The sequence below is a fragment of the Xenopus tropicalis genome, chromosome 1 (genome assembly GCF_000004195.4).
Source record: "Xenopus tropicalis strain Nigerian chromosome 1, UCB_Xtro_10.0, whole genome shotgun sequence".
NCBI classification, from domain to species: Eukaryota; Metazoa; Chordata; class Amphibia; order Anura; family Pipidae; genus Xenopus; species Xenopus tropicalis.
The window spans coordinates 57,537,428-57,556,996 of record NC_030677.2 but is presented as its reverse complement, the minus strand read 5'-3'; the positions used below and the strand labels follow the sequence as shown (position 1 = coordinate 57,556,996).

Sequence of the window (19,569 nt, the reverse complement as noted above, 5' to 3'; positions counted from 1 at the left end):
TTACTGCCCATTTTAACTGATACCTATCTTCTACTTGGGTGTCTTACCACATGCTGACCAAGTCTCACTAGAGCAATTCATTTAAATCTGTAAAAAAAACAGAGGGTACCATTAGTAATGTGTAGTTTACAGAAAACATTTTACACTCTGAGGCTGACTGTGTGAATGCTTCACTGCAGGCACCACTCTCTGAAGACCGTGTTACTGTGTCATGTGACCAGATCAGGTTCTCGCGTTGCCTCTGTCCCGTTGGTGTCCCACATGGTCCTAGTGCCCCTTTCTTGCGTGTTCCTCTGCTGGAGCTTGGCAGTCAGGTCCGCCTGCTGGCTGTAAGTTTCTCTGCTGAAAGGCTGCCTCTTTTGCTCTGCTTTCCATGTGTACACACGATTTTGCAGGTAATCTTCAGTGTCTCTCGCAAACTTCCCCTGTTGTCTGTGAGTCACCTTCGCTTGAAACACACTAAGTGCCTCAGCTTGCTCTCTGAAAACCTCCTCAGTTTTGGTAGTGCCTGGGGTTGCACAGACTTTCTCTTTAAACTCTGCAATTGTGACTTAACTGCAAGTTGTATGTTAAGTCTTTCTATGGTTAACACCATCAGATCAAGGCTGCACTTATTACAAATTTCATGCCACCTTAGTCAGCACTGGGTCCCCTTTGCATAGGTTTGGTTCCAAGCCTCTGGGTATCCTCTTATTCTTTACGTATTGTGCCGAAAACACCACATGTGACGGTTTTCCACCAAACTGAGTTTGGGATTTGGGTCTTTAAATGCTGTTTGTTCAGATATTATGTTGTTCACTTGAAAAAGGGCTTTGCCCAAAACATGTAGTGGGACATGCCAATAAACACCAATTTGCAGCAAAGTCCTGCAGTGTCAGGTGTCCTCCATTATTCTATATGAAATCATTTGTTCAACATATCATGCTGAAGTACAGACATTACGGCATAACAGACAAGGACGCAGGAGAACGACGTCTGGATAAATGGTCTGTGAGTGCAACAAGCTTGCTTGCAAAACTTCTAAATGACTTTATAGTGGTTTGCGTTCTTGCATTCATCATTCCCTAAATAACTTCCTGTGCTATGAAAGCATTATACTTTCATATAACGTGCTTTACTGTAGGAAGGGTTATAGTAATACGGGTATACAACATTTTCAGAGCAGCGTTACAGCATATTTTGTAAGTAAACCTATGTGGATAGAAATTCTTTGCGAACAGACACTTTGATGCTTTTAATATTTAAAAAAAAAAAAAAGCATTGCTGCTTATTTATTAATCTTATTATCATAAATTCAGTTAGATGGAACAAGGAGCATGTGACACACCACTCCCATAAGTCATGTGGATAAATTGTATATTCTAAAAGATTGTGCAGGTAAAACAGAAAAAAACAAATACACTCATATCAGTTGAGTTTGCAAAGGGAAAACATATCAAACTAATAGAATGCTCCAGTGTATTGCCCTGCCTATAGCTCAGTACAAAGCCCTAAGCTCAGTCTCTTCCCTCAATACACCACAGGATTGAATTGCAGTACTTGAGTTTTATGTGCCTAAATATTCTTGCTCATATGAGAACCCTAATATAAGGGGTTCACGTGTTTTTTTTGCAAGCGGAATATGTGCTTTAAACCTGCAGGGTGGGACCAAGCTTAGAACAGCTGTCACCCTCCAGCAATTTACACATGCAGATACAAAGCTTAATTTAATCGCCAGAAACAGGTGTAACAAAAGAGTGAATAAAACACTTCTTCCATATCAGTGATATCAATTGCATCAATATTACAGACCACTGCACAGGCAACTGTGTGTGTGTGTTTGTGTGTGTACAGGCACATAGATTCTTGTATGTTGGATTTAAATACCTCTTTGTCTCAGTCAGAGCTCACCTGTAGACTTACTAGCCAGGCTTTCAGGCTTCTTGATTGGCCAGCCAAGTCTAATCAGGCCCACCTCCTGGCCAGTCTGTAGAATTTGCTCTGCTCAGATCTGATTAATGCCCAGCCCATGTGAAGAGGCCAGACAATGTATAGGCAAAACAAGGGAAACCTTTGCACAAACACTATAATAGAGGAAGCAGACCCTGCTGTCGTGGGCCTAGGAAACAGGGGGCCCCAGATCATAGGGTCTATAGTGACTGAAAGATTGAAGCATCCGCTGTGCACTCACTTGCACATTCGTCTGCCTGCAACAAAGGGGGCGGGTTAGGCTTTGGTGCACACTGGGCCCTTCCAAAGATTTTTTTGCATAGGGCCCACTGTTTATAAATGGATTTTTGTTTTCCCCTGACTTGGCTAATCTGTGTCTCGAGTGATGTCTCCTTTGGATTTGTGGTTCCCAGTTTGGAAACAAAAAAAAAAATTATAGTGAATGATAATGGATTATAACCCTGCCTGAATTCAATCCATATATTCTGTTATCGTTTAGCTTGCATATGTATAAAGAGTGACTGCAATGTTATTGCACAAACAGTAACACAAATTATATATTCCTATACAATAATCTACATGATTTCTGGAAGTGGTGCAACACATGCTCCTCTGCAACCTTGATCTTTAGCAGGTTGATTTATTTCTAGAAAATAACTTATGCAGCTCGTACGCTCAGCAATTCTAGAAATAATTGAGAGGTGGGTGGTGCAGTAGGTTTTTCTATATATCCTGTTGAAAATCAAGACCAAACATTTTTCATATAGAAACATTTCAGCAGAATTCAGTTACAGTTGGATATTAGAAGGCAATTGTGGGAGGCTTATGCTTAATTACAACTTTTTCATAATGTCACACAACAGCAAACCACAAAGCAAAGAAAGATCTTCTAATTGTAAAAGGGACACCTGTCATTGACTTCTACATGATCTCAACAGGATTTAGCGGTTTTTATTTGGAATTGTGTTTTTGGTGACAAAAAGCCCAATCCGAAAAAATTACTATTCAGACTTAGGGGCAGATGATTAAAATCTGAGTTTAGAGCTTAATATGTAAAAATTCATCCATGTGCTATTTATTCCTATGGGATTTTTAAAAGCATAATTTATCACCCCATTGATAAATATGCTTCTAAAAATCCCATAAGCACAAAGGGATGCACTCTTGCGCTTATTTACACCCCCCTGGGGTCAAGAATGTTCCCTCATATGTGAAACTATGACACACCCAAGTCTATGCAGAGCTGGCATCAGTGTTCTCACAAGATAAGATGCTTCACAGTTATAGAATGGTTAGACCTGATAAACTGTAGTGATCCAGAGATGCTACTCACTGTTTATTTGGATTTCAGAAGATAGAATTAAGTGTCACTAACACCATGTCAAGGTAGCCTGTAAGGCAGTAGTTTCTGTGGCGTTGCCCCCCCCCCCTGATTTTACCTGCTCGTAGGTCCACTCTTCCTATATATTGGAAGTTTGAAACTTTAACCTGTAATTGTGCCTCCCCTCACAATTTTCTGGACTTAGACCAAGAGCTTGTTAACCTTTTGGTACTTTGATGCTGGACTTTTGCCTACATTTTTCAGTGCCTGTTCTCTGCCCCGCCCTTGCCTGCCTCGTCTAACCTGCCTATGCCTAAATAAAGTGTAAATAGGGTTTTCAGTAAGACTGTCCAGTTCAAAACTGCCTGGCCAGAACCGTGGATTCTTGAAAATTGACGCTGCAATTGGCCAATTGCCAAGTTATAGCCCCATGACGACAGTGGCCCGCCCTGTGACATCACTGCCCTGTCCAGTGACATCACACCCTGCCGGGAGAGGTGGCAACCCTAAGTGTAAATCTTTTTGCCAATTACCTTTCATTGCCTGTAGTCCAGTACCTGCTTCCTCCTTAGTCCGCACATCTAGAGGCCAACATCCCTGACAGTATCAGCAGGCCATGAATTCCTCTAAGGAACTGCAAATTAAACCAATATACCGCAATGTGTAGTGGCATGCAGGAATGCATAAGAAAGGCAACAACACAATGAGTGTGTAGGAGATAAAGAAGCTTAGTTCAGATAATGTAAGCAGAGGTATATGTGTATAAGTGCAGATTGACAATCTGCCCATATCCTTGAAAAATCTTCTTGTTGTGTCTGCACCCGGAAGCACAGAATTTGCCCAGGTACAGGCACAAAAAAATGGGAAATGCTAGAGTTTGAATAAATCTGCCACCAAGTCTCACATTAGTTGGCAGATATTGGCTGCGTGTGCCTGCACCCAGGTGGAGTCAATGCTTCTGGGTACAGGCACACACACAAGATTTTTCAGTCTGTGCTTATACACAGACTGACAAACCCCCTCCTGGGGCCTTACCCTAAATATAGTCAGTCAGTCAATCTCCAAATTTTATCTAACAAAAAGAAATAACAGAACACTTAGGGGGCAATTTACTAATGTGTTGATCTCCCCCCCCCCCCCGAAACAAAACGACTAAAAATCCAAATCTGACAATTCGCTAGCTAAAACTTGCCGAGAGCGTGTAGAAGTCAATGGCAGATGTCCCTTTCCAGAAAGATCCTTCTTTTGCTTCGAAACTCCATAAACGGATTTTTGATGCTGTTTTTGTGCTACAATTCGAAAAAGTTGTGGTTTTTAATCAGTAAGTTGAAATATTCGGGATCTTCATGACTTTTCTTGTGCTGACTTTTTCAGCTCAGACTTTTTAGTAAATGTAAAACATCTGTGGACTTGAGTTTACTCAAATTTTTAAATTAAAAAAACAAAAATGCGCCCCGTAAATATTATGTCACAAGGATAGTTCATCTTGCACACTCTTTCAGTTTTTCTTTTTCAAATATCACACCAGAAAAGGGAAAATTGTATCATACTTACCGTGATTTTCCTTTCCTGGGAATACTCCATATCAGCACTATCAGAGATATCCCCGCCCGAATGCCCCATCTGAAGGATCCTTCCCAAAGCTTTAAAAGCCACCCCACACCCTCTATGGTGTCTTTGTTACAAGCTTTAAGACTACCATCAGCACTGGATTTCAAATCCGGGCCCCCCGGAGGCCGCCGCCGCCGCCACGCCCCTCCCCCCGGATGCACAAACAAACCTCCCTCCCCACCTACTCCCAGAATCTCACAAAACTATTTAGAGGCATACCATTTAACAGCTATGAAATTCACAATTGGAAAATACCCGTTAGACCATAGCAGAGAACTAGGTAGAAAAATTTGCATTATAAAGGAAGTACCATAGGTAGAGACCATGTGAGCCCTGTCAGACATTCGTGAGCCCTATATGTGCTTATGATGACCTCTTGACCACTCTATCCCATAATGATCTTTAAAGGTTGCTATCATGCTGAGGTGACATACTAGAATGACAACCCTCCACAAGGGTAACTTAGTTCCAGGAATCTCGGGTATTGCAATGACAAAACAGTTCCTAAATTTTCGGCTTTATGCTGACCCATTATGGTAACCATTTCTGAGGATGACTGGCATAAAATGAGGCAAGCAGGGCAACCCATCCCTCATTACTACCTTGTTCCCTGAGCATGCCAAGCAGAAGACATGAATGTCCATGCCACTACACAAATATGACCTGGACGGGAAGGCATACTCATAGCCGCCATGCTGCTAAACTAATATATAGCATGGGAACAGCAAGGCATAATCCCAGCCAAAGTAGACAACTGGGCAGGAACAAGGAATGCCTTTCAAGTGTGAGCTAAGGTTGGAGCTTTTAGACCTAACCAATGTGTAATGTGTAAGCCCTGTATCCTGATCAATCTGATGGAAGCCAAAACACCCTGTTTTAAGCTTCCCAGCTGGAGGCACCCTCACCCAAAGGAGAATACTTCAGGGCAAGTAATTAACTGTTGCACAGGCAATAATATGGGCCAGATAACTGGGCCCTAGGCAGGGAGATGTAGGTAAAACTTCCATAAATTGAAAGCACAGATCATCCCCAAGCAGTGCGAATGTGATGCTCAGATACCTTTTGGAGACAAGGTTATACTGTGCCGTAAACCCTGTAACCATAACAGTACGCAACAGAAAACTTAAAGAACAAGCAGCAGTAATCCCGCAGACAATTCAATTCAAGGGTTAGACCCCCCGAACCCAACAGAAGCGACAATGATAGCTTAGCAAGGTTAATGCAAAAAGCCTATTTAATGGATGCTTGCTGGGTAACAAGCACCTAAACCCATGTCGACAGCAAACACAGCATAGCTTCGAAAACAAGCGCCCAGCTGTGAAGCTATTCTCAAGGCAGAGGAGATACCCAGTAACCTAATTAAGATTACACGTACATGCCATCTTATTACCCTGCTTCAGCTACTCTGATCCAGCAGATGCCATGACATTGGCTGCAACCTGCCAGCCTTTAGGTCTCAAAAGAGGTGATACCAACAAACGTAATGGCATCTTTCATAAAGGCTGTGTTATACACTAGCCATGCAGAGTTTAGTGAACACACTGTTGAGTTTGCTTCAAACCTGTCATGGAGCCAGCCCCTAATTCAACTCAAATGTTTTAGGACTGACCTACCATGTAGATCAAACTCATAAGAGAGACCTGTAGAACACACAAGTCAGATGCTGTTTACCAAGTGTGTATACTACTAAAGCGATGACTCCCTGCAGCACAAAGGAACGCATGTTGCTAGGCTCCTGAATATCTGCAAACTCAGAGGAATGTTTGTCTGGCAGCATATTATGAATCATGGTTTATACCAGGCTCAATAATTACTACAGGCCCAGTGGCCCCAGAGTTGAACTGCAGCATGTGAGCCTAACCCCTTTGGTTCAGCTGTAGTTATAAGCATGATGCATTCAGCTTGCATATCACAGGGCCCAATGAAACCTGCTGGGCTACAGCTTGGCACATACATACTGCCAGGCCTTAGAAGTACTGCAAAAAGGCCTACAAAACCCTGAACTGGTAACAGCTTATGACACTTACCAATAATAGGACATAGTAAACCATGAATTGTGCTGCAGCTTTAAGCATGCTAATAGCACAGATTTAAAAATGCTGGAGATAGTCCTTTGTTTGGGCTGCAGATTCATAATATGAACATTGCCCAGTACAACAAACATTCACAGTCAGCTAAAGCTATAGGTATGCTTACTGCCCATATTGTTACCAGCCATGGTTGCTGAAGAAACTAATGAATATTATCTGGTACCCAGACATTTGCAGTTTAAGCATGCATAATACAGGGTTCTAAATCACCTCAGAACAGTGAAACAAATAAAATCCACTGGTGAGTATTGTACAGAAAACATACAGCATTAGTATTGCAACACTTAACTGTGACAGTGCCCATGTGTAGCCTGAATGATAACTACATGGCAATACACTATAACACATTTCTATAAGCAGATAGATACTAATCACAAATCAAATAATTGTGTTCATTTGCTGGTGGCAACACAAGCCTGGTCTGGGGTCCCCAGAGCAAAGCCAAAAATTGCTGCTGACTAACAAAGTAAGGACTAGAGCCCTCTGCATGTTTGGCACAAACACACCTTTAAAGTAATCAGAATAAAGGGCTCTCAATTATCTAAAATACTATAGCTCTCTAAACCAACAGTTATGGTCTACCTTAAGCACCAGAAAACTGGAAAGAGACCACTAAAGGAGAACTGCTTCTAATAAAACCAGCAAACAGAATCGGTATAGAGAACTTTACCTTCCCAGCCCATGGTGCTAAACTCTGGATGCTCAGAATGAGAGTCACAACACCTTTGGCTAATTACATAATTACATTTAGCAGAGGTTGCTCCAGTTACACCCCAATTAGCCTGTGGGGTAACACTACAGACCCTTATGCAGCATTTTAAACATAAAATAGCCAGGCTGATACTAGCCAGGCACCTCAACAACTTCAGACCTAATGCAGCAATGCCATCTGGCTACAATAGCGATGCCACAGTGCTGGAGCCATATACATACACATAATTATACACAGCTAATGCAGGTACGGATCTCAGAGGTACTTCAAACTCTGCCCTGACTACTATAAACTGCCTGTGTGTGCCATACTCTGCCTGCCCTATGCTGCCTGTGTTTATGGCACACACATGCAGCATACAGTGACACAATGCTGACAGTGCTCCTACAGTCTACACAATAACTATATATTAAAAAAACTTTGCAGTAGCACCTCAGTATATGTTCCTTTGTAGGTTTCTGAACAACAGGTGAACAATGTGGGTGATTACAGTCTGACCCTGAGGTGTGAACAATGCAGAGGGTGAACAATGTAGGGATTAAAAGGTGTGAACAATACAGGGGATTACATTTTTAAACAATACAAGGGGTTTACAGCCTGATTCTGAGGTGTAAACCATGCAGGGGGCCAGTTAATCACAGTACTGATACCATTTATGGCTCTGGCACACGGGGAGATTAGTCGCCCGCGACAAATCTCCCTGTTTGCGGGTGACTAATCTCCCCCCGAAATGCAATCCCACCAGCGAAAATGTAAATCGTAACTTTTGCGATTTCAGGGAAATCGCTCCGCCGCATATGCCATCCCACTGGCGATTTACATTTGTCGCGGGTGACTAATCTCTCCGTGTGCCAGAGCCCTTAAATCTTACACAAAGGTAAGCCATCAAAGCAGCCAGACAGGTGGGGGGGCCACACAGAGGGGGGCCGCATCCGCCAGTTGGACAGCACTGAGCTAGGAGATCCCCCAGACACCGGAAAGCAATAGACTATAGGTATATTTTATTTCAAAATAAAGCTGTTTTATTGCAGCTTCTCTTATTTCTACCAAAGAAAGTTGTTGTGCCAAACCAAAATAATTTTATGAGGCAACACAGAAATCATTTAAACACAGAAACCCTCTCCTTGTGCTGCTACCAGTAAATAGAAGGAATGTGAACAAAAGCTCTTCTGTTTCCATTAAACCAAGTGTCCCTCTTGAAATGTTGGGAGGTGCATGAATGTGTTTATATTTATGGGGGTGTGAATGGATGCAGTGTTTTCTTTTCCAGTGCTACAGTAATATTTTCTGGAGCTCTGTGCCTAACACCTGCTTTACCAGACAGTATGTACATGAGTCTATAGGTGCTTAGTGTTGTAACTTTTAAAGGGACAGTCTACATCCCTTTTAAACACATGCTGAGTGGGGCTTGTGCTAAACTTTTTGCTTAATGTTTAAATTAAGAAAGGCGCTAATAAAACTAATTAGCAGTTCCCTAAGATGCCCCTGATGTTGGGCCACTGAAATTCTTAAGGGCCCCATATACATATCTGCCCATGTATGAGGCCCTCCAACTGGCCTGCCTGACCAACAGTTGGGCAAAAATAAGTCAGATTTGGTGGCCTTGCCAAACAAACCAATCCTTCAATGTGTGCCCTGCTTAGGGGGGAATATGTTCAGTGAAAAGGTGTAATTTTGAATTAATTATTTATAATGACAAAAATAATGTAAAATATGGAAGTGTTTCATTAAAACAATAGGCAGAACAGATTTATTAAAGAAATACTGTCATGGAAAACATTTTTTTTTTTTTAAAAAGCATCAGTTAATAGAGCTTCTCCAGCAGAATCCTGAATTGAAATCCATTTTTCAAAAACACAGATTTTTTATATTTCATTTTGAAATTTCACATGGGGATAGTCATATTCTTCATTTCCCGGGGTGCCACAGCCATGTCACCTGTGCTATATCGCTCCCCCTCCCAGCAGCCAATCAGCAAAACAATGGGAAGGTAGCAAGATAGCTGCTCCCAGTAGATATCAGAATAGCACTCAATAGCAAGAAATCCAAGTCTGGCTTGGGACTCCTCCGGTTACATGGGAGTAGGAGAAACAATAGGTTACCTGAAAGCAGTTCTAATGTGTAGCGCTGGCTCCTTCTGAAAGCGCTGACTCAGGCTGCCTACACACCAATATTACAAGAATAAAATTTTAAATGGTAGAGTGAATTATGTAAACAGTGTAATTTAGAAATAAAAAGTACATCATAAAAATCATGACAGTATCCCTTTAAAGGAGAAAAAAAGGCTAAGTCACTTGGGGGTGCTGAAATGTTAGGCACCCCCAAGTGACTTAGATCGCTTACCTTTTACCCCGGGCTGGTGCCCCTGTACAGAGAGAACAGCACCAGCCCGGGGTAGCAGCGAGCGCTTCCTACTTCCTATTCGCTTGCATGCGCAAGCGCAGTAGAGTGAAAAGCCGAACTTAAACAAGAAAGTCGGCTTTTCACTCTACTGCGCATGCGCCGGCCCACGGATTTCGCCAGCCCACGGATTTCGCCGGCAGAAGAAAAATTAAGGAGGAAGCGCTTCCTGCAGGTGCCCTGGGCTGGTGCTTTTTTCTCCTAACAGGGGCACCAGCCCGGGGTACAAGGTAAGCGATCTAAGTCACTTGGCGGTGCCTAACATTTTGGCACCCCCAAGTGCCTTAGCCTTTCCTTCTCCTTTAAGTCCATTTTGAGCAAAGGTGTTTTAGGTGAATACTGAATCATATTCAATAGAAGGGAGATGTAAGTGCACACTTATGTCTGATCTGTATATTGGCCCCTCCCTTGCAGGAACAAGTTGTGTCCATTTGCACTCAGTGCAAGCGCATATCTTTGCATATATTATTGTTTTAAGTAATTTTCTTAGTATTTTTTTTTTGTTTCTTTTTAACTAACCAAAGGAACAACAAGATAGATAGAAAGATAGTTAGAAAAATACTGTAGATAGAAAAGACTGTATTTGTTGATTAGCTGATATTTATAATAACCATAATAATAACAATATTATTATTTAAAATTCTGATCACCTGGTTGCACTACTCTACTACACTACTATAGAGCCAAGAATTAAGAATTGCATTCCTGCATTCTCAATAAGTAATCCATAGAGACATGCATCTCTTAGCATATTGTCATGAACCTTACAAAACCATGTGCTCTCTCAGACAAAGTAATGGCATCCCCGTCAACGCTCACACAGAATGAATTTCAGCCTGAAAATGTGCAATGGTGTAATTTTCGTCAGGCAGCCGAGCAGCAAAAATGCCATTCATGACACTATCCTAAAGTAGTGGTTCCCAAAGCTTGGGGCTGGCCTTCCTGTGGGTGGGGGCCTAGAGCAGTGGTGGGTAGGGGGGCACCTCAGCTTGAAGGCTAGGGTGGTTTTTGGGGACAATGCTTATTTGCCCTCCAGTGAAATCTTAGCTCGAAGGTCAGTTAGGGGAAGATTTGTGTTGCTGTTATAGGTGTTCTTAGAACAATGGCTAATACATCAATGTTTAACTATAAATCTGTAACCTTGTTAAGAATTAAGGGGGGGTGGTCCTGAGCAAAGGTTAAGCTGACCATACATTATAAGATCTGCTCGTTTGGCAAGGTCAGAATATGAGTGAATCTTTTAACTAAATACCTATTTAGGTGGGCCCTAGAGCCAAATGATGGATCACAACAAAGGGAGTAAAGTCCATAAGGATGAGGACTGCATCGGTGATCTATTGCAGTCCTTGATCTGACAGGACATTCACATCTGCCTGATTTTCGGCCAAGTTAGTCAGTAGGCCCATCACAGAGCCCCATACATGGGCCGAAAAGGTGCTGAATCAGTCTGAAGGGGCAGAATCAGTAGCTTAAACCTTCACACCTCCAGGAGGGCCTTTAATCAAGTCTTATTGCAACTCTAGTAGTTTAAAGTTGACCATACACTGGTGATAAATGGTCCAAGTGGGCAGTCTGTTAGTGCCAGACAGGTTTACCCACAGATATCTGGCCAGATGTTGATCGGCAGGTTTACAAATCCTCTTGGAGCAAGAAACGTATTGCCTTGATACAGCACTCATCACTATGGCCTGTAACCTGTCAATGTGATCCAATATTTGCTCACCTCAAATACTTGCCAAACGAGCAGATCTTAGGCGTATGAGTGCCTTAAACGAGCAAAATGCAACAGTTACAAGACGGGAGATAACTCTCACTGCGACACAGGCTGTTCTGCATCATATTAAACTCTAATGCAACCCTAAGGGGCACATTTACTTACTCACGAACGGGCCGAATGCGTTCGATTGCGTGTTTTTCGTAATGATCGGTATTTGGCGATTTTTCGGAAAATTGACGCGACTTTTTCGTTGCCATTCCGAATGTTGGCAAAATTTGGCGATTTTTTCGTAGCGTTACTACTTGCGCGAAAAGTCGCGACTTTTTCGTAGCCTTCGTGCCGAGTACGAAAGATTCGGATTCATTCAAGCTTCAGTATGGTGACTTTTCTTGGGCCAGGTTGGAGCTGCAGAGTGCCATTGAGCCCTATGGGAGACTTTCCTTGGGCCAGGTTGGAGCTGCAGAGTGCCATTGAGCCCTATGGGAGACTTTCCTTGGGCCGGGTTGGAGCTGCAGAGTGCCATTGAGCCCTATGGGAGACTTTCCTTGGGCCGGGTTGGAGCTGCAGAGTGCCATTGAGCCCTATGGGAGACTTTCCTTGGGCCAGGTTGGAGCTGCAGAGTGCCATTGAGCCCTATGGGAGACTTTCCTTGGGCCAGGTTGGAGCTGCAGAGTGCCATTGAGCCCTATGGGAGACTTTCCTTGGGCCGGGTTGGAGCTGCAGAGTGCCATTGAGCCCTATGGGAGACTTTCCTTGGGCCGGGTTGGAGCTGCAGAGTGCCATTGAGTCCTATGGGAGACTTTTCTTGGGCCAGGTTGTAGCTGCAGGGTGCCATTGAGTCCTATGGGAGGCTTCCAAAATCATGCTAAGTCTGAAAGTTTCGCCCGCCGCTTACGAGCGCTCAATACGGAAAAGTCGCGACAAGATACGAGCGCATTGTACGGCTACGAAAAACTCGCGTTTTTTCGCGCAAATCGTATTGGTAACGAAAAAGTCGCGACAATTTCCGAAAAGTCGTAAAGGCGCCGAAAAAGTCGCAAAATGTTCGTTTTCCAATCAGAATTTTTCCAATTCGGATTCGTGGGTTAGTAAATGTGCCCCTAAATGTATATACAGGCAGCCATCTGACTTCTTTGCACTGAAAACATGGAAAATGAAATATAAAAATGTTTAAGTGCAAGATCTGTGGCTTCTGGCAAATGGAGCAGTTAAATGAAATCCTTGCTGTGCAGAGTAGGAGTGAGAGAAGGACAGAGGAGAGACTGGGGGATTACTGACAGGAGAAATAAGAGTAGTGCTGAATATAGAAAAGGAGGAGGGAGACAAGTGCTGTAAAGCAAAAGAAGCACCGCCAGGGAATGGCAGGAATCCTTATCCTGTAAGGCGCGTCATGTTAGAGTGCTACACACCCTCTATAGCTAGTGGGAATGCTGGGATTGGTAGTGCGTACCGCCTAAAACTAATTTATACATGGCAGGCCAATCTGTATTATTATTGAAGTTGCTGTACTACAACAACAACAGCAGCTGTAGGTCCCACATGCCGAGTATACCAGGAGTCTCCCATCGGCATTAGACTGGGGGGGGGGGGTGTCTCTTGATACTTTTGCAGTTCTGTTTAAAGGGGAGAGAGAGACCCACATAGCATACGAGACGCGTGTCATAACCCAGAAAAGATTAAAGAGTTGACATCGTTCAGATGAAAGCGGAGCTGTGACGCCTCGGTACTCACACTATCGGCACCGAACTGAGCCCCAAATGGTATGTGTAGTCCCGGAGCAGAGGGAGGCATTGTGAGGGCGGTGAGGGGAGGGCTGTGAGGCGGGCTCTGTGCAGAGGAATCTGTGTGTGAGCTCAGTGCTGGGGCTCATGGTATGCTGTCGCTGTAGGGATACATACATTTCCAGCCCGATGAAACGCTGCCGCGCCGGGACTGCAGTGTGTGGGCCCCCCGCTGAGCCAGCGCTCTAATTCCCATGCTCGCCCTTAGGATCCCGTGGGAAGACTCTCCCAGTCCATCTCCTCCTTCTCTTGCAAGGTGATCTGTCTATTGCCTATTTCTGTGCTCGGGCTTCGCATGCCTATTAAGGGATTTGCTTGGGAGAGCGGATCTGAGCCAGGGGATTGGAATCATGGGGCTGCAGCCCTTGGAGTTCAGTGACTGTTACCTGGACAGCCCTTGGCTGAGGGAGAGGATACGTGCCCATGAGGCGGAGCTGGACAGAACCAACAGGTTTATTAAGGACTTGCTCAAGGATGGCAAAAACCTCATCGCCGCTACTAAAAGTAAGTGTGTCCGTCTGTCTGTCTGTGCGTGTGGTTATGGGGCACCTTTCCCTATTTTGGCCTGTTTTCTGATATAGTTACATTGTGTAGTTTCCTGCAGCCCCAGGCGCAACATGAGTGACAGGGCTACAGAACTAATGAGACTCTGCTAATGCCTCAACAGCTAAAAGGCAGGGAAGAAACAATGCTAGGAAATATACACATGGCTCATTTGTCTCTCAAAGGTTCCCACAGCTGCTTGTTGTAGGTCAAGTCACAGCAGCCCCCACAGCTGGATGTTGTACTGCAGCACCTGGGGAGAAGCCACTTGGGCACAGTATCTTTCTACTCTCTGGCAATAGACTCGGCCTGTGCCCCTTCCCCCATGGACTGACTGGAGAACACAATTCCTCATTCTAATCCCATTGTGTAAGAATGTGTGGAAGCCGGAGAAGCTGCTGCAACCAGCCAGCAACATAAGCTCTAGTCAGATTTAAAAACTCACATAAGACAGCCATATAGTTTTATATAATGCATAAGAACCATGATTATCCTGTAAATTATATGCATATAAACGGTGCTTAGTAGGCCCTTCTATATTTTTATATTTTTTTCCGGTTAATAACATTGGCATCACGATCATTTTTACCATGCAAGCTGGTAAATAGCGACCAGGTGGTAACCTTAGTGCTTACTGATGTCATTTGCGCCACGTGACTCTCCCAAATTTGTGTATTATCTTAAATAATCTTCCCTTTGTAAAGTATGGGGATGTTATAAATCAGCTTGGAGTTCCATGACCTGTATAAGATCACTGGGCCTTCAGCCTCTTGCTTTCATATAACTCCTTGGTGAGTTATAATAGGAATATAATAGGAATACACAGGAATATAATATCTGTGTAGTCATGGGCTGCTTATTAGTCATGGTAGATTATATTATAATTATGATGTCATACAAAGAATGGAGAACTTAACCAAATTGGGGTAATCAAAATTCACCGGAGGTCCACATTCACCCTGCAGATGTCCAGTTTTACAGTTTGAGCTCCAACATTTGTCAAGGCCCCCCCGACTCATAACAATGTTACAGGATATATGAAAATTTCCTGTTTCAGCCATTCAGGTTAGGACAGTTAGTGAGCCCTGTACATAAGCCAATAAGCTGCCAACTCAATCTAAAGGGACAGAGTCCACGGCTTTTATCACCCCATGTATAGCCAACTTTAGAGGAATATACATCCAAAGAAATATTCATTGCCTGGGTCTCTGTACATGAACACAGTACTATGCTTACCAGGACTCTCTGGGCATTATAAATGTCAAATACTACATTTTTAAATTCTGGAAAAGTCTGAGGCTAAAAAAATGCCAGAAGTTTATGCTTAAAATGTGTGTTTACGGTATCTTGGGAGACATGTAAAGTAGGTGAAACAGACCATTTTCTTTTTTCTTCATTTCTGGCAAGATGCCAGCGATAAACATGATAACTAACAGCGTAAAGTTATTGCCCTGAAAGTACTCTGCTCTTTAGATTATAGTTATTAAAAGGGATGAGTGTACAGGGAGACTGTTGTGCAACACGTCAGATGCTTATCAGCAAAACCATGACTTTCTTAAGAATAAACTTAGAAATGATAATGTCTGCTCTCTGTAGGTATGGAATACAAAACAGTAAATAGTGACAGGAGCTACTCAGTGCTTAAGGCTAATCGCACATGTAGTATTTTTTTTCCCCCTGCATATTTGTGCCGTAGGAGAAACACTTGTCACTTCCCCTGTTGCTTGCCATTGACATAAGCTTAAGGCCACAGTCAAACATAGTTTTACTTGACCAAAGGAGTACCAGCTTTAACCCTGTGTCCCGTAACTGCAAACATTGCAGATTGCAGCCAGAAAACACATATTTGTGCATTTTGTGGGTAAAATCTGCCTTATGTGTGCCTAAGGGAAGTGTTCTTCAGCGGCAGATAAATGTCATGTGTCACATGAGCCTTAAAGTGGCCATACACTATGGCCAAACAATCACATTACAATGAAGGGGATACGAAAAGTTGAAGCGAGGACCGTATCAATGACTCGGCATGGTCCTCAGTGCTACAGAAAAATCAAACTTGCCCAATCAACTTCTCAACAATTTTTGGTGAGATATTGGTCAGGGAGGCCTGTCAGAGGGCCCCATACACGGGCAAATAGGCTGCCGAATCGGCCTGAAGGACCCAAACCATCAGATTAAAGATGGCAACACTGAAGGCAGATTTTGGTCAGGTGCCTTCTATGGTGCCCAATCAAAATCTTTTAACCCGCCCGATCGGCGAGTCGACCGATAGCAGCAGCCTCCTGCGATATCGGTCGACTCACCGACTTGCCATACATGCACCGAATATCATACGAATATCGGTGCATGTATGGCCAGCTTAACGCCGCTTGTGTATTGCCACCTCCAGGGCAATGGCATACAATTTTATTGTGTGCCATTTCACTCAGCAATCTGCATGCATTTTGTTAAACTCTGATGTTTTGGACACTCTTACTTTGTTTTTTTGGATAATTTTTTATTTTATGAATTGTAAAGGGGCATTGACTGTGGGACCCGGGACAAATATCCCATTGGTGGACCCCGCTGCCCCCTTCTCCAAACAAATCTGTGGCAGTACAAACCGCACAAACAGGTAGAGGCAATATATAAAAGGTCATGTCAATATCATCCCCAAACCCCAAGGATAAACTGGATGTTATTTTTTTTTAATCTAAAAATTTATCACAAAATAGATGCCAAAACTTGCAGGCTGAGATTCTTTATGAAAGTTTTGTTACCCATGTTTGTGTGGAAATGTTAGCAGCAACCTTTCTTAGCATTCTGAGCAAATTACGAGTGAAATTCTGGGTGGCTGTATTGCCAAAAATCGTATCGTATCATATCGTATCTAGGGAAATGTGGTCATAATTTTTCTTCGATTTAAAGTTTTTATACGTTATACAGTAAAGGTTCAGTAAATGTATGAATAGCAAATACATGTTGCTGCCTTAACTTATTTACACTGTCAGCGACTTGCATGCATAAATTTGTATATACACTGTGTACTGTATTCTGGGTATCTGCTAGGATGTACAGGTGTGATTAGAAATAGCTTTAGGGCTCTGGCACACTGGGAGATTAGTCGCCCGCGACAAAACTCCCTGTTCGCTGGCGACTAATCTCCCCATATTGCCACCGGCGATGGGATGGCATACGCAGCGGCGCAATTTCACTGCCTCGAGAGGAAACTTGCGCAATTTCAGTGAAATCGCGCCGCCGCGTATGCCATCCCACCGGCGATTTACATTTTCGCCGGTGGGATGGCAATCTGGGGAGATTAGTCGCCTGAGACACGGGAGATTTGTCGCGGGCGACTAATCTCCCCGTGTGCCAGAGCCCTTAGTAAATGGAGCATTTGACTTTCCTTCCAGAATCAAGTCTAACTGGATAGAGAATAGAGATAAAGACTCTTTTGCTGCCTTGGATTTTCTTTTTCAACATCATAAATTCTGCAGTCTTTGGCATTCAAAAGGATTAAACAATGCACTCAACTGACTCCCAGCACAAGGTTTATAAGAATTATTAATGATGGATGCAGCTGCCAAATGCAGAAAGTATTATATGTAGTGTCTTTCATCCCTGTTGTGCTTTGTCTGCTTTTAGCATCCAGCACCACTTTGCCATAGATGTGCTAAAGAATCCAGAAAACTATGCATGGGAATAAGCAGTTTAAGTCTTTATGATTTATCTTTACCCAAAAATTAATTAGTGTAAATGAACTCAGAGCAGTCTACTGAGCATTTTTGCTAATTGCATTCATTTCTGACTCAAACCAGCCCCCAGGTCAAGAATGGCAACAGTGCACAGGAGTGCCAGCTTTTGAAAAATATGTCCAGAGGTAAATAGATAGGACCACCATACGGGGTTTACCTTGACGTGGTATGGTGGCTTACCAATCTTATGATCATAATTTTGTAACTTAAAAACCCCTGTTTTTGTAAACACATGCACTAGCATAGATAATTTACTCATGAAACAGGGGACCAGGGAATGTGCATTGATCAATCATCCTCTCTTTTTGTATGCTTGTAGTTAATTTGGCCAAATAAGTCACACTTCCATTGTATTTGCATACTCTATTTAGCCTTGGGGTGCTCCCACAACCCCTTTCTGTGTATTTATGCATTCATTTTTAGTTAGTCTTTTCTGAGATATTAGCAGCTTAAGACATTTTTAGACTGCTAATAGCAGTCTGAGCAGCTCTTAAAGGCACAGAGTGTCAGGGACCTGTCTATTGCATTTCCTATGAACTTCAGCTATCCCTCCAGTAAGCCAAAAGCCTGCTATTAGCGGTAAAAATGCAAATACCACTAAAAATAGAAAATGAATGTTCAAAACTGCTCAGAGAAGCTCCCCGGGTAAGTTTATACCAATTAATTTTTTCGGGTTTAGATTCCTCTTATGAGGAAAATGAAGTGAGACTGTACTTAAATTGCAGTGTGAACTGGTGTTCTAGGATGTGGGACCATGCACTCTTTGGACATTAATGACAATGGCACATTGCCCTCCACATTTTTTTTTTACCATGCACTGCAGTGCTTTCAGGCTATTCTTGTACAGAGCTTTTTGGCCCATGTGTTTGGCCTACAAAACATGGCAGGCAAAATGTCTTAAATTGCCTTTTGTGCCATATCCCTTAAAGGGCACCTATCACCTATAGCAGCCCGCACTCTGGCTGAGGGAAAAAATAGCCCCTGTCAGCACTAGGCTGCCCACACCAGAAGGGAACTCCCGGTACAGGCAGCCAGTTTGTGACACTCGCATGTGCATAATGAGCAAATGCCACAGTTTATAATGCGTATGTGTGTGACGTAGAAGGGTGAATCGCATCCACCGCTCCTAGCTCAGGCGCATACCCATAATAAGCAAGTGGGGAGACATCCCATTATGCAAATGCTTGCCAAAAAAAAATGGCCTAGCAATGGCGGGGACTGAAAAAACTAATTTCCCCCAAATGTAGTGCTTGCTCTATTAGCCTGCACCTCTGGTGGGGGAAACGGGTGATAGTTTTCACTTTTCCTTCTCCTTTAAAGTTCACCTAAGTAAGCTTTATCTGAAAGGTATATGTAAATACAGCCATAAGCACTCACAGAAACCCTGCACTGAGTCCTCTATCAAAAGAAACACAGGATTTCTTGTCTCCTTTTTTTTTTAAACATGTTATTTGGGTGTCTGACTTCCTCTTTCAGAAAAATCCTTAATTCCCGTGGCCAGAGTCTACGCAGTTCTCTCCTTGCTCCCCCCTTCCATAAAAATGCTAAAAACTCCCTTCCCCCTTCCTTAGGAATGTGTGATCTGAGCTATAACGGCAAGACTGTAAACAGGAAGCTACTTAAAATGGCTTTACTCGGGTATGGCAATGCTTTCTACAGAATAAATATACTGTTCTAGGTGGCACTAATGTAGTGAATCTTTAGGCAGTAAAATGCCCAAATTACTTTCCTTCT

General features: G+C 43.1%; 2 protein-coding genes across 7 annotated transcripts in view; one reads left to right on the top strand and one right to left on the bottom strand.

Annotated features, from left to right (window-relative positions):
* The window catches only part of prmt9 (protein arginine methyltransferase 9), a 31,615-nt gene extending 17,815 nt beyond the window's left edge, over positions 1-13,800 (bottom strand). The window contains exon 1 of one of the 6 annotated variants that reach the window (XM_018091422.1): positions 13,679-13,800. The gene's annotated coding sequence lies outside the window, so the exon portion shown is untranslated. Of the gene's footprint in view, positions 1-47; positions 589-7,621; positions 7,721-13,511; positions 13,528-13,678 lie in introns of those variants that run through there. The other 5 variants (NM_001142186.1, XM_012957564.3, XM_012957554.3 and 2 more) reach the window with 5 other exon arrangements.
* Positions 13,692-19,569, top strand: part of arhgap10 (Rho GTPase activating protein 10) — a 110,323-nt gene continuing 104,445 nt past the window's right edge. Inside the window, exon 1 of the mRNA XM_002933502.4 lies at positions 13,692-14,065. Within this exon, the coding sequence (XP_002933548.2) occupies positions 13,912-14,065 (154 nt within the window). The 5' untranslated portion in view covers positions 13,692-13,911. The remainder of the gene's footprint in view (positions 14,066-19,569) is intronic.